We start from the raw sequence: 15,457 nt of genomic DNA on the forward strand, positions 1-15,457 counted from the left end.
TAAGTATACAATAGTGTATGCAACGACATTCAACTTTACCTAGTATGAGCTATGGGGTTTAACTAGAGTTTTGGTGTTTCTGATACTCTTCATTGTCAATCTGAGTGAACTTAAATTCATGTAGGAGGCACAGCTCAGGGCATGGCAGTGAAGATGTTTCCATAGAGGTTTAACTGAGGAGGGAAGACCCCGCTCGAATGTGGTCAGCACAGGGGTGACTGAACACAAAGATGAGGACGTGAGAAAGCAAGCTGGGCACCAGCAAGCATTACATCTACTTCCTGACTGAGGTGCAACGTGACTATCTGCCTCATGTTCTTGCCACTGCCACTAGAGCTGCACTGACCACCACGCATCCCTACCTTGATGCATGTGAGCCAAGCTGTCGGCCAAAATCAAGTCTTTAGCAAGTTGATTTTATCAGGCATGTGACACAGCCATGGGTAAAGGAACCTGGAAACCTGAGTTTAATTCCTGTAACCCACATAAACTTAGAGAGAAAATGTACACATACACGCACAAGCACACCCTTCGGTTACGGGTATTTGTGAGCTCCGGTACATCCATAAGCGATTGTACCAACATTCAAGACATTTGAAAGTAGTGTGAGATTAAAAGGCAGGTTGATTTTATTTCTACTTTTAAAACTATATTTTATTTATTTATTTTGTATGCACGGGGGATGGGGGGCTGGGGTGCCACAGTGCATGCGTGAAGGTCACAACTTGCAGGAGTAGTTTCTCTCCTTCAACCATATGGGTTCCAAGGCGTGAACTGAGGTCACCAAGCATAGCATCATGTGCCAAATTCAATAATATTCCAATCACTCCGAAAAGGAAGCTGAATCACTTAATGATCACTCCCCATTCCCTGGGAGCGCACAGTGCTTTCAGGGTTCGTACGTGCTGTAGCAGGTATCAGTATCTCATTTACTTTTAAATCCCAGTAAAATGTCATTGTGCAAGTCGTCCTCATTTTATTAACCACTCAGGAGTTGATGGAATTTGAGTAGGTTTTTTTTTTTGTGCATTCAGTACCAATAAAAAGTAAGAGAGCCCAGAAGGGCCAGCTTACCATCAGAAGTGTCTGTCTGTGGAGTGTACCCTTCGGAAAGATTGAAGGTCCCATTGTCAGTCCAAGATACTTCGGACACATCTGTGTCCGACACAGATAGCTCTTTGGCAGCAACTGTGAGGCTAATCTGTGTCAACAGAAACACCAATGGCACATTGTAAACTGAAGAAACTCTTTAAAAATCTATACTAAAATTTTTTAAATTAAAAAAGCCATACTAACTCCCCAAATTTTAAAATAAAAAAGCAAAGATTGTTTTCCTTTGAGATTATGCAATCAGCTTCTAAAGCAGGGTAAGAGAACTGTGTTATAACAAGTCCATTGGGACAATCATTCCATTTTATGTAAATAAATGACCACACCACACAGAAACAAATTTACCCAAAATACCTTAGGACAAAGAGCTGAAAAGTCTAATTCACTGTCATCCTTGTGACTTTTTTCTTTATCTGCTTCTGTTGAGGAAAAAAGGGGGGTTGTGGGGAGGCGTTTAGTTTCCTTCCAAGCTTATATATTTTAACATATATTCTCCTCACATCACTGGGATGCATGTCTGTACATTCCGGTGCCTCTCTATTAATTGTTTGTACTGAAGGGGCCTCACGTGTTTGCAAGCATTTGCTTTCCAGGGGAAATGGCCAGCATCTGTGTTCTCACAGCATGACCCAGCAGTAATAAGAGCTGGGAAGAGCTCTGTGGCAAGGCAGATTCAGGCGTCCTAGACCTCCTGTGTCAGAGATGCGGCGGGGCCCATACACCACGCTGTACACTGTCGTTTTGATAAATACTATGGTCTGGGAAATTGTAAATGGTGAAAGACTGACAGGCACAGCCTCGTGTCTTTGTGTGCAGCTTACCTCTATTTAAGTGAGTACATTACCTCGACTGCTGGGTCACATCCCACACACACCTTTGCAGCAGTCTGTCCGCCACCCCACCCCACGCCCCCTCCCTCTGACCACTTCTGACTCTAGAATCTTTCTATGCCCTCTGCTCATTGCTAGGGTGGGGTGATTATATTCATGTCCCATTTAGGAACATGCATAATCTGTCTGAAAAAGTCAATTTACCTACCTGTAAATTGGAAAAAAAAGAATATAAGGCTAAATAAAAAAAAAAAAAAACTACATGTATTACACTTTGTGGGTAGCCTTTACAGTACCACTGAGTAAAAGTTTGATTTTTCACACAGAGAACTAATATTCAAATGACCTACCAGATCTCTCACGTTTCTTCTGGTTAATATATTCTCCAATTCCAAAATCTAGCTTCAATAGAATGGACTTGATTTTGCTGTATATTTTTTGTCCAATATCATTACATTTAAAAAGTGGACACAAAAAAGCAAACAGCACTGAAAAATAAAGAAGAAAATAATACAGGTGGAGTGTTTATATTGAATGCTTACATTTTAGTGTTTTACCGGATATTGTTTAATTCACAGGGAAAGTACCAGCTTTGTTCTTAGGGGAACCTTTCTACCAATTAAGTTCCTAATTTCTATTCTAACTCTGGGAAAACACACTTTACTACACATACACACAAACAGACATACACATACACACATACACACAAGCGCGCACACTCACGTGCGCATGCGCCATAATCACACCATATTCACAGCTACTTTTTAAATTTGGAGTTAGGTTGATTTTGTTCTCTTAATTCTCTACCCTGGAACTCAAGAAGAGCTATAACCACTCTGCTCAGCTAAAATCTTGTGGTTTTTCAGTATTGCCATTTATCATGAGAAAACAACTACCTACTCTTAGCTTCTTTTTAATGATACTAGGGGTTGCTGGGCATGTTGTTAAGCTCAGCACAAACAAGATGACGACAGCCTTGCTCCCGCTTCTCCCTCGCCAGATTTTTCTCACCAAGATCCTACATAATGCAGAGCGAGTCACTACTACAAGTTCTATTTGGGTGACTGAATCTGAGCTCCAACCTTCTGCCTGGTGTGTCCTGCATTAGGAATACAACAGAAAGGAAGAGAGCCACCCTGGCTGTGCTGCGTTCTTAGCACGCAGTTATCTTTAGAGGCCAGTGGACTGTATGTCAGACTCAAAAGCCAGGGTAAGAAAGGAAACTTGGGGTCAGTAGAGGTGCTGCCCTGCCTGGAGGTAACAGCACGAGATCTTCACGTGTTTTAAGATATATAACTTAAAGGTCTTCTTAGGGTTATAATTCACATATAACAAGTTACACAAAGTGTACATTTTGATAAGTTCTGACATGTAAACAACTAGGAACCCTTGGAACAATCAAAACAGTAAACAGTTCACTGCAAGCAAGTCTCAGGTCCTTATCAGCCCTTCCTTTCTGCCTCTTGTCTCTCCCTGACCCCACCCAACTCATCCCTAGCAACCACTGGTCTACTTTCCACTAACAATTATTTTGAATGTTCTAGAGTTACATATAAATAGGACTATATCGTACACGCGCTGGCTTCTTCCATATTCCTTTGTGCTATAAAAAACCAGCCTGCTGTGAGCACTTGTGTATACATATTTGCAGAGCCGTCTCCATCTGTTCTCTTGGGGAAATAGCTAGTTGTAGGATGGCCCAGCCATACAACAGACAAGACGTACAGTTTTCTGAAGTGATCGCACCATTTTACCTGCCTAGCAAGAACAAACAAGAGTATGGGTTGCTCTACGCCATTTCTAGTACTTGATGTGGTACTTTTAATTTAGGCCTTCCTGGCAGAGATACAGTGGCATCTCCTTGTGATTTCACCTTCGGTCCCACAAACCGTGCATGAAGGCAAAGGCGCATGTATATTTGTGCAGAGTGGGGAATATTGCTTCACTATACATCCAATGTACATAAGATTATTTTTTTGTGATCCTGCATTTTGCATCTGTTCTTCCAGTTGTTTAAATATAAGCGTCTCCTGGAGACAAGACAGATGCCCGTGCCTCGAGGGGACTTGTGTGGTAACTCAGAGCTCACCTTTACTCTTCCAAACCACAAAAGATCTGATGAGCGCTGATGAAGCTTGCTCGCCACACAAGTTAGCCAAGTGTTTTTTCCCCCGTACTTACACAGTAGGTAGCTCAGTATGACCCCAGGTACGTAACTTCCCAAGACGGTGAAAAACGTGCACACACTGCAGACCAGGAGACAAAACTGGAAGTAACAGAAATAGCACGGGGCAGTTATGCACAGCAGCTAGACACTGTAGAATACATGCATAGTGTGTGTGTGTGTGTGTGTGTGTGTGTGTGTGTGTTCTGTTATGTCTGTCACATGTTTCTCCAGTGGCACTCTTTAGACTTAGTTCCTGATAATCAGTATCAGGCAGAGGAGCTAACTCTGGTTCTAAGAATGACCGTGCCACCCCCCACCCCACCCCACCCCCAGAAGTGTGCTGCTATATCACTGGCAATCCCCCACTCCCTACCCCCCCCCAGGTGTGCTGCTGTATCACTGGCAGCCCCCCACCCCACCCCTGGAAGTGCTGCTGTATCACTAGCCGCCCCCCATCCCCCACCCCACCCCCAGGCGTGCTGCTGTATCACTAGCAGGTGCGTGAGACTCAAACAGTAGCATAACCTCAGGGACAACTTTTCCCCAGCTTGCTAATCAAACCTGCAACTTCAAGCCAGTACCATAAAGCCGCTGAAATCCACAGACAGACTCAAACATGCCGTGCGAGCACCTCTATGAATCCAAGGCAAGCTGGACTGCTGGTAAACCTCTGGCATGCATCTGTGCACACCATAATCCCTCCTAAATGGATCCACTCATGTCTGGGTTACCCCAAAACTAAATGCAAATGAGAGCAAACCTCTGCAGAGAAGTCTAATTATTCTCCTCCCCCTCTGTTGGCTACAAAGCAAAAGCAAAATCTTTGTTTTTCTCAAGAAAATTTAAAACATTCTGTAGAAAACTTTCCCGATTCACATGGGAGACGTCAAGATAGAGAAGTCTCCTCTTCTAAGTCGTCACTTGATTCCTACACTCTACTCATAAAGTATGTAATTTTTAAAGCATTTTTTAAAATGGAAGTACTAAAACTGCCAAACAAATTCACTAAGGGGGCTTTCAAAAAACTGGGAGATACATTTCTCTGGCCAAAAATCATCTAAGAGAAAGAACAAGGGCTCTAAATTTCAGGTTAACTGGCATTTCGTCCCATGTGGGTAAAAGCGTAGATGAATGTGAGGAATGAGGCTAAGAGCCTACTTCAGAAATGGCACGGTCCCTTGAAAGAATTTGAAATTCTAGAAATGAGGACATGTCTCAGAAGTTGAAGGGAGAAATAAGTCAATAAAGCCATGGCCACACCCACAAGTCAGCCTTTCGAAGGGATTTGTTATCTCCTGTATTCTGCAGCATCGTAAGCTTTAACTAATGGGCTTGGAGCACATTAATGTAACCCAAAGCAGACATTTTAAGTTGAGGATCTTCCAAAACTATGTACGATCATGTCACATTGGTCAACTTAGCACTCACTAACTGCCATGTTCCGCATGTGTATCAATTCTAAAATGGACTGCTTGTGGTTAAAGAACTCCTTACAGATACAGCAGCGCCAGTTCAATGTGCACAAAGTGTTCCCAAGCGCTGCTCTTTCACTTAATAGTGCTGAAGGCATGAGACTGACTGTACACAGCACACGGAGCAGATCTTAATGCTGATATTTCTAGCTATACCTTCCAACTACGGCTGGACAATTTAATCTTAAACACAGTGATGGCACCAGCAAGGTCTGTTGATGGCCCTGCCCTCCACCCAGACAAAGCCACGGACCACCATCTTCGAGTAGGCATCTCCCCATGTGATCCCGTCCATCATTTGGGGGTTTTGTTTCTATCAGAAAACCCACCCTCTGCCAGTTGTGTAGCCACAACGAATGTTCTTGCCAAAGCCAGTTTGGTTCCTTTATTCTTTCTCTCTTTGACAGTCTGGGATGGGGGTCTTGGGGTGTAGCCCAAGCTGACCTTTGATTTATGATCCTCCTAGCTACCCACGTGTAGGGGATCACTGTGATCGTCACATTCTACAGGTTTCCTTCAAAATAAATCAAACTGTAATCTGCGCTACATTTTTAGACATCGAGTGAGACTCAATTACCTCTGACGCCCGAAAAAGACAATGTGTTTATCTCAACCACCTTTGATTGCCAAACCAGACCACAGATGACAAACAAAGTTTTTAATGATATGCCTTTTTAATTTTCATTATGGAAAAGTCCAATCTCAATCCTTCCTAAGTAAAGGACAATATATATATGCCTAAGAGTTTCATATGTGACCATGGCTGAGCCTTGTTAAAGCCAGCTCTTTATGCTATCTTATGTTCAAATTAGAGAGTCTTTACCAGCTACAGCAGGTCACCTCATTTGAGTATTTTGAAACTTGCCTTGCCAGGGCTCTGCTGTTTAAAAAGTGACATTTCCTGAAGAAATATGCTGAAATTCATCCATGATTCTGCGATGCAGTGGCTCAGTCTGGGTCTTTCATCAGGCTTGGAATTGATGACTTCCCAGCTAAAGAGAGAGGAAAAAAAATATGTAATTGAGCTTCAGCAACAACAGTGACAACAACAACAGTGTTCATCTATTAAACGCTCAAGGCTTCAGCAGATCTTTACTGAAGATTACTGCTAGCCTCATTGTGCTGTGAGGTCAGAGGGCTAAACCAGCCAGATATACCCACCTCAAAAGGCTTAGGTGCTGAGAGAAACAACCTGCCGCAGTTACCTGACTACAGCATGAGGACCGTTAGGGAGGCCAGGGCTGGGGCTTTGGGACATACTTCCTAAAGAACTCACTTTTTAGCTCAGACCTGGAATGAATTAGTACTTTACCCAAAGTCTTGACTATGGAACATCATGCTACATAGAGAGAAGACCCCAGTAAAGCTGCAAGCTCTACCCTGTTCTAGCCTCAGTGTGGCACCAGCAAGGCAAACCAGGAGAACAGCCATGTATAAAGCTTCTGGGGAGGAGGCACAGCTCATGCTGAGCCTTGCAGCACTTGTTTACAACTTAAACCCTAAGGATAGGAAGCCACGGTACCTTTAAAGAAGCAGGAACTTTTGGCATATAATTATTAATAATGTCAACAATGCGCTTTCAACGTATCTGGGAGCTGGCCAACTCTAGGAAACTATTAATTCGATGGTGTCTTACAATACTCTCCTTTTTATTTTGAAAACAAAATTAGCATGTATGTGGATTCTGAGGATTAGTCCCAGGTTGCCAAGGGTTTTGCATCCAATGCCGTTATCTGCTGAACCATCTCACCAGCCTAACTCTCCCTGTTTTTCTGAAGTATCTTCCCCCATCCATCTCAGATGGGCTGAATGTGATGCACAGGCTGGCAGTGTGCCATGCCTTTTGTTTCTTCACAAGAATCTCATGGAGCTGAACATTAGAAACATTCCAGGAAGAAGATATGTGGCAATTACACACCATTCCATGAAACGGTGGCGACATCACTCTCTTAGCACTTACTTGTACGGTCCCAACTCATGGAAAGACAAGCTCTGATAAGTAGACTCAGATCCATTGTTTGAGAATTTAGCAGTGTCATGTTGAAGGCTGTGCCACTGTGGGGTCATAGGCGTGCAATAAACCAATGCAGTGAAGACTCCAGCAGAGGGCATTAGTGAACAGTCATGGAAGAATTTCAGAGTGAGGCTTCTAGATTCACCCCATGGCCCCAAAACAAAATGACATTGTCCCTTATTCCTCAATACAGGAAAATGATGTACATATAGAGTAACAGAATGTGTGTGTGTGTGTGTGTGTGTGTGTGTGTGTGTGTGTGCGCGCATGTGCCCGTGCGTGCAGACATATAGTTAATATTTTTTAATAGTAAGGCAATTTTTCAATTAATTGCATTTATTTTAAATATAAGGTTTGATTGTCCCTGGTGATACTGGCCTGTAATCCCAGCTAAGCAGAAGGCTGAAGCAGAATTTCAAGTCAATATCCTATCTGGACTAAAGAGTAAATTGAAGGCCAGCCTAGGCAGCTTGGTGAGACCCTGTCTCCAAATAAGAAAGTAAGAAGCAAGGGGGAGGCGGAGTTAGAGAGCACACATGCACACACATGTGATATAGATAGCTCAGTGGTAAAACCATTACCTCCCAAGTACAAGGCCCTAGGTTCAGTCTCTATTACCACAATTAGTTAATTAGCACCTACGTATAAATAAATGTCATAGTACTGAAAGGAGGAAGGCATGCTCCATTTTTCTCTCTCTGCCTCAACTAATGCTCTGACAGAGAATCACAGAAACGTCAGCTGTGCAAGCTGAAGTCCTGAAGAAGACAGACATCTGCCAAGTGACGTCATGCCCGGATTTCAAGAAGTAAGTTATGTACCTATCCACTCGTATCACCCTGTCTTAGACAGTGAGCAAGCTTGTTTTCAGTAGTGAACTGATCATGTCCCGGGTTTGCATACCTGGTTAATGACTCCAGACCTACGGTAAGAACACTAAGTATATGGCAAAGAAGCCATTATCTATAACAAAAGCCAGCGTGTCTGCTTAAAGGGGTAAGATTTTACACAGGAGAGGCAAATCAGTATGGATGAAGGAATACAGGTTGCTAAATGGGGGTTATTTTATCAGACATGGCAGACTCAGTACTAGTGACACACAGGCTTGACCACTGCTCAGCTTGATGGGACTATGAAGATGACAAACACATTTTCATTTCCGTTTTCTTACACTGACTATCTATATTTAAGGAAGGAACTGGTTGACAAATATAATTCTACCAAGTCAGTCAAAAACATAACATACTGGCACATGCCTATAATCCCAGCACTCAGAGAGGCAGAGGCAGGCAGATCTCTGTGAGTTCGAGGCCAGACTGATCTACAAAGCAAGTCCAGGACAGCCAAGGCTGTATAAAGAAACCCTGTCTCAAAAAAACACAAAAGGAGAACAAAAACAAAGCAAACAAAAAATAACGCACTGATTTGATTATAGGTCTTTAAAGATTGAAATGAGATGAAAAATTTTGATAGTTCCCTCCAACTCAAAATATGCTTTTATCAGGAGAAGGAAGAAGTAACGTGAGCAGTACTCAAACAGTGGGAGACAAAATAGCAGGGAAAAATGAATGAACTGAACTCCCTGAGTCTGTGTATCAACTTCATAATGATAGTGTCAATAGAAAAAGAAAATCTGAGAATACATGCAGTGCGGTGAAATGAACTGGTACTTCAGCAGCAGGTGAGAGGGCTCCGCTGGTAAAGCCGTCTGCTGCCAAGCCTCATGTGGTGAGTCCAATCGCTGAGATCCATGCAGGGAAAGGGGAGATCTGATTCTCACAAGCTGAATTCTGACTTCCACACATGTGCTATTACACACACACACACACACACACACACACACACACACACACACACACACGTCTTCACGCAAATGGATAAAGAAGTGTAAGGCAGGGCAAAGACTGCGACATAAGCCAGGTAGGCAGGAAGTCCTTAGGTACTGATCACAGTCTGCTTCTTGACTTGGGCATTGGTGGTGTGAACATCAGTATACTGTGGCTACTAAAACTACACACACACACACACACACACACACACACACACACACACACACACACGTGCATATGTGTCTGTATACACTTATATAAGCATTTTATTTTTGAAACTTTCATACTAAAATGAATCATTTCCTCACACATGTAGATGCTGTTTTGGGCATTACTGCCTAAACATTTCTAGCCTTTTCCTCAGCTTATTTACTTGTGAAGTATAGATAATACTTGTATTGAGTAACAACATGAAAATCTTTAAGTGCACATTACTGTGTTTAGGTGCCAGAACTTTGCTCTGAAGGCTGCCTTTAGGATTGTCTCAAGGATGACGTCATATATTTTATTTAGTAAGTAATGCCCTAACATTGGAAATGAGCCCAGTATAATACTAAATTACCACTGCAACGATCATGCTAAAAATCTTTTTGATGGACTTCAAGTGGGCATTATCTGTTAACTCATTCACATTTTTTTTCAGTAAAATATGATCAACCTTCCCCTTTGTGCATTTCATTATGATGAACACACTACTTGTAAAGCCCAAATACCTATGCTGTTGTTTCTCTCACTATGTCTACAGATTGCACCAATTGCTTAGAAGAAAATACTCAATTTGTAATTGATTTTCACTGACATGAGAAACCACTTAATTTCTCCATTTTGAGAAAAACCTCATATGAATTTTTAAAAACAGCACATCCCATAGTTTCTAACATTGATATTAGCATAGCAAACAATTCTCATTGACAACTGAACAGTTATAATCCCAACAGAAATCCACTGTACACAATTGGAAATATTATCTATCCAAATGATATTGCAAAAATTCAATAAATGTTGCAGACAAGAATAAATGTTCCAATTGTACCAGACAAAATTTTATGGAGTTAGGAGTTGAATGAAAAATCTGAATTCAGAGACAAAAACCGGTATCTCTTCACATTTATATGAGACATGAATCCAAAAAAAAATTGGTTACTGGAGTTTAATTGCTAAAACATATATATTGAGCCAGCTTATCAGTTAGGAGCACTGGTTGCTTTTTCAGAGGACTTAGATTTGATGCCCAGGACACACACGGTAGCTCACAACCACCTGAAATTCCAGTAACAGGGATCAATTACTTCTTTTAACCTCCACAGGCACCAAGCATGTATGCAGTCTGCAGATAGACATACAGAAAAACACTCATAGACATAGAAATAAAAATTGAAAAACAAATTAGACGCAATTACTATAAGAATACACATCTCTATAGTCTCCAAGTGAGTCAACATTAAATTTACGTCACCATAGTCTGATGGGTGATATAGAGTTACACAATTTGGAATGAGGTCAGACATAATGTCAGCTCTCACATTCCTTCATGTTATGGATGAACATTAAACTCACCATGTTGTCTCAACCTTGGGGACAGAGTCAAGCCCTAAGAACAAGATCCCTGATTTCCAATACAGTTCTACTTAAACCATGGGACTCTTCAAACAACACATAAATTCAGCGCTACCCTTTAAAAAAATATGTTGTTATTGAGAGTAAGGAACATTCCTTGTTTCCCACTTCTTAGAATGAAGAGAAAGGAGCAGTGATTGGCCAATGCCAGTGTTGGTTCATGCAAGACTAGCCCTTTCCAGGAAAGCAGGCATGTCATGTGCAGAATCCAAATGCTCAGCGGAAACTAAGACCCAAGAGGAGCTGGGGGTTGCTCCATCACAAAACTCTAGGCGTTCCTAGAGAGCCTGGGAAACATAAAACAGAGCAGCAGTCTCCGTGAAGGCTGGACCAAGTTGGGAAACATCTTTTCCATGGCTGTCTTATCATCATCTTTGGTGGTAACTAATATGCAAAGCAAGGCCCAGCTGTCATACACTTTAGCCTTCAAAGCAGCTTGAGATTTTACCAAGTTCTTAACAAAAGACTACACACCATCTATGATGAAAGCTCCTCTAAGGTAGAAAATTTAATTACCACCAGTGTTATTGTTAATCTCTCTTCCATACTTTCAGACAGGACATGCAAACTCCAGGTTCAACGGAAAGTAATGTCCTTGGTGTGTCATGCATCCCTCCCAATCTTGTATTCCTTACTCAGTGAGCCAGTGGCACACTTCAGCCACAAGCGAAGGTTCACGGAAGCATCACCCCCTGGTTCCTACCAGCCTCAGCATGCCAGGTTCTGATCCCAGTCCCCTTGTAACCACACCTGCTTTCAAAGAGGCTCGAAGAGTCTGCAAATCTTCTCTCAGAAGAAAAAAAAAAAAGAGGGGGTGCTAAATGCCATTTCCTTAAGTTTTCCTTCAAAAGAAAAATACTCTGATGTTTTTGTACAAATGACATTATACAGCCCAAATAAGCAAGCTACTGATGAACTCTTAGCCCCAAAGTCCTTGGTCAATAGCTGAAGAACTATGGTTTCCCCTGTAAACATAATAAGCTGGCTCCTTGGTCAAGCAGCCCCTTTGTCAACAGGAAGGAGCTCTGATTTGAGTTTCAAGGCAACATCCTTGCTTTCTGCCTCCATAGTCCTTGTAGACTGCAGGGGGTCATGTGCATGCTGTGATAGAGTCCACCCTCTGGGTTTTTCACTAGGGTGTCTGGCACCTAGGCTACCAAAATGGGCCTGGGCCTCACTTGAGAAGATGCTGGCAGAACAGTTTGGGGGAAGCTCAGAAATTTGCAAGGACAAGTGTCCCAGGCACTCCCGAACCACGTGTTTCATATCCTAACAGTCACTGTGAGCAAATTATGTACAAGTCCTATTTTACAAAGAGAAGTAAATAAAAATTAGAGACAGAGATATCTGCTTGGGCAAGATGGTGTGTCAGGGGCCAGGTTTACTCCCTTCCCTGGACATTCATCAATAAAGGAGAGTGACATGAAGAAGCAAGAATCTTAGGACCGCCTAGCTCCCCCTAGACCCAGAGCAGGGAGGAAGCCACCCAGGTGGGATCCGTCACCTCCCTGAATTGACCCAAGACATAGGGTTTGCAGGCCAAAGAATGGATGAATCCAATGCTACACAGAAAGAAGGAGAGCACCTAGCGGGTCTGCAGGGAAATCTTCTGACACTTTCAGAAGAGGTTTGATAGCTGTGCCTGTGTAGGGAACTCAGACAGCAGGAAAGGGCTGTGAGGAATGCCGAGAAACAGCAGTGTCTGTGCCAAGAAGACTCCTCTTCCCACCAACTCAACTAGAAAAAAAACTAGAAATCCATGGCCATTGACAGAGTACCCAATGGGGTCTTGGTTCAACAGCTAAGAAAAATCACCTCTGAACAAAGTGTTGCCCTGGTCTTGGGGGCAATTTTTACAAGCAGGCTCTCGAAGGGCCACCCTGACTCACTCAATAGGTTTCAAAAAGTCTGAATGGGTCTGAATGGCTTTGTTTTCCCCTTCTGTGTGCGTGTTTTGTATTATTTTATACTTCTTTTCCTTGAAATTAGTTATAGGGCTTAAGAGATGACTCAGCAGTAAAGAGCATGCACTTCCAGAGTTTAGTTTGCAGAACCCACCTCAAGCAACTCACCGCTGCCTGAAATTCCAGCTCCAGGAGGCTCCAACACGTCTAGCCTCTTTGGATAACTGTAGTCATATGCACAGTCACACACACAAACATATAATCTTTAAACAATACAAAGTTTCAAAAGCCAAGCAGCCCAGGATGGCCTTGCTATGTAGCTAAGGCTAGCCGAGCACTTTTGATTCTCAGATTTCTACTTGCAAAGGCTAGAATTATAGGCATGTGCCGCCATGCCTACTAAACAGAGCTAGCTGTAGTCTAAGCATTTGACCTGATGGAATGCTCCTGTGCTGTCTGTGGCTTCACGGTGCAGCACACAGTGTTCTCCGTTAGGGGGTTCTCCAAGATTAGGAAACATGACACTCAATGCTCCTTAAAAGTAAACTGTCATTCGGAAAGAGAGGACAGCAACAAGCTAGTGTCTGACCACTAATAACACCGGTACTGAAACAAATGAGTCTTGGTGTTATTTTGAAAAAGTAGCATCTCTCACTCGGCATGTCACCTCTGTTATTTCAATAAGTACACACGCCAAGTATGCAAACTGTTACTATTCCCGACTCCGGAGCTTTCAAATAAGGAGGCATAGCCTGTAAGATACCACAGTGCCTGAGAACACATGCCTGTACTCACACGAAACACGTGTGTGCGTGCATGTGCGCGCGCACACACACACACACACACACACACACACACACACACACACACACACACGAAGGTCGCCTGTTAGAAATAGCTTTTAATCTCAGGCTTGTAGAGAAAAATTTAGTTTGAAAACTAAGTTGGGGGTTAGATAAGGGAGATGAAGTGAAAAGACTCTTTAAAACTGAAGACTTTTTCAAAACAAAAATCACATTTTTAATACATCAAAACTCAAATTCTTTCACATATTTTAAAATTTAGACTGAAGGAGACAATTACCAAAGAGAAAAGATGGGGAAGAAAGGGAGCAAAAACCAACGACTAAGTGTGGGGGCAGGGGAAGACTAGAAATGAACCTTGATGGTCCAGTTTGAATTCTTGGTACTGCTAGGACCAAAGGACAAGAAACAATGTGCAAAGCAAGACTATCTACAGACTGAAGCCAATTTCCTTTTGCATAAAGCAGTTTTTCTATTGCATTTCTGCCGTTTGTAACAAAATAAAAGCACTAATGTTTTTCAGCTCGAAACAATGGAAAACTGTGCGCTTTTTAAAATTATGAGGTAGATAGAACCATTAAAAAGAATTACAGAAAAAGATGGCAAGGATTAGCAAAGACTTTTCATTTCGGTCACAGTTTCTAGTTGAAAAGAGCCAGAGGTTGAACAACAATTCAAATAAACACAAGCACACAGTGTCACAGCAACATGAAACTACACTAGGCGGCTCCTTCCAGGGGACAGGCACTCATCTGCCTCTCAGAAGTGCAGTAACCCCATTTAATCATCACATCTGATTTACTAATCCCAGGTTACTGCTAAAGACATTGAGATCCAGATTTTTCACCGACGTGGCTCAAGGTCACAGCCCAGAACAGGAGGAGCCAGCACAGGAAGCACACTGTCCACACGGAAACACACACATCACCTCAGAGACGATGCTAAAGGGCGTCCATTCCTCACTGCAAGTGAAACCAGTCAAAATAGAATCGTATAAAGAGCAAACCGCGTCCTAGGCGAAACGTGGAATAACCACTTTTTCTTTCAATAGAATTAGGAGTTTCTATGCAGTTCCCACAGGCAATCCTATAATCCGAGTCCATCTTCTCAGACTAAATTATATCCCTTTGTATAATCAGGACCCTGGCTGCGGCTTGCTAAGTGCTCCATTGGTGAGCACTGTGTCAGGTAATCTCCACACGACCCCCTTCCCTTCCGTCCTCCCAAAACCCTGCAAGTCGAGACTGGTGATGTCTCCATCTTACCCAAGGGAAAACGGGGAGGCAGGAGACCTGTTTCCCACAGCCATGCTTTTACATTGTTTCCTTGCGGAATTCTGTTGTGATGGGTTTGTGATCATTGTGATGCTGACTCCCCATTAAATTTTAAGTCACATTTTAAAAGTTGTGGACACTGTTCTGACTTCCTTTAGCAAGCCGAAATGGCTAGGGATGTAGCTCCGTTGGTCCAGTGCTTGCCACCTATACTTTTCTGGTAACTTTGTAGGTTTTTCATATTCATATATGAGTTTGCAATCATTTTTAAATAATACGTAGAAGACTCCAGGCAGAGCACCATTGGAGACTATTTCCCAGTGTGACAGTCTAAATAGGAAACATACACTGAAGCTAAACAGTACTTTTCAGAAAGTTAGTCATGCCATTGTCCTATGTGACAAACTTTTAAAAGGGGATTTATAATAACTTGTCAC

General features: G+C 42.5%; 1 protein-coding gene across 4 annotated transcripts in view; it reads right to left on the reverse strand.

Annotated features, from left to right (window-relative positions):
• RETREG1 (reticulophagy regulator 1) overlaps positions 1-15,457 on the reverse strand; it is a 129,976-nt gene that overhangs the window by 5,101 nt on the left and 109,418 nt on the right. For all 4 annotated transcript variants that reach the window (XM_084781637.1, XM_084781638.1, XM_084781640.1 and 1 more), the window contains 5 exons: positions 6,445-6,571; positions 4,122-4,206; positions 2,291-2,428; positions 1,465-1,529; positions 1,075-1,201 (listed from right to left, as the gene is read on the reverse strand). In XM_084781637.1, coding sequence (XP_084637763.1) covers positions 1,075-1,201; positions 1,465-1,529; positions 2,291-2,428; positions 4,122-4,206; positions 6,445-6,571 — 542 coding nt within the window. The remainder of the gene's footprint in view (positions 1-1,074; positions 1,202-1,464; positions 1,530-2,290; positions 2,429-4,121; positions 4,207-6,444; positions 6,572-15,457) is intronic.

This window comes from Acomys minous (assembly GCF_964271855.1).
Source record: "Acomys minous genome assembly, chromosome: 5".
Classification (NCBI taxonomy): Eukaryota; Metazoa; Chordata; class Mammalia; order Rodentia; family Muridae; genus Acomys; species Acomys minous.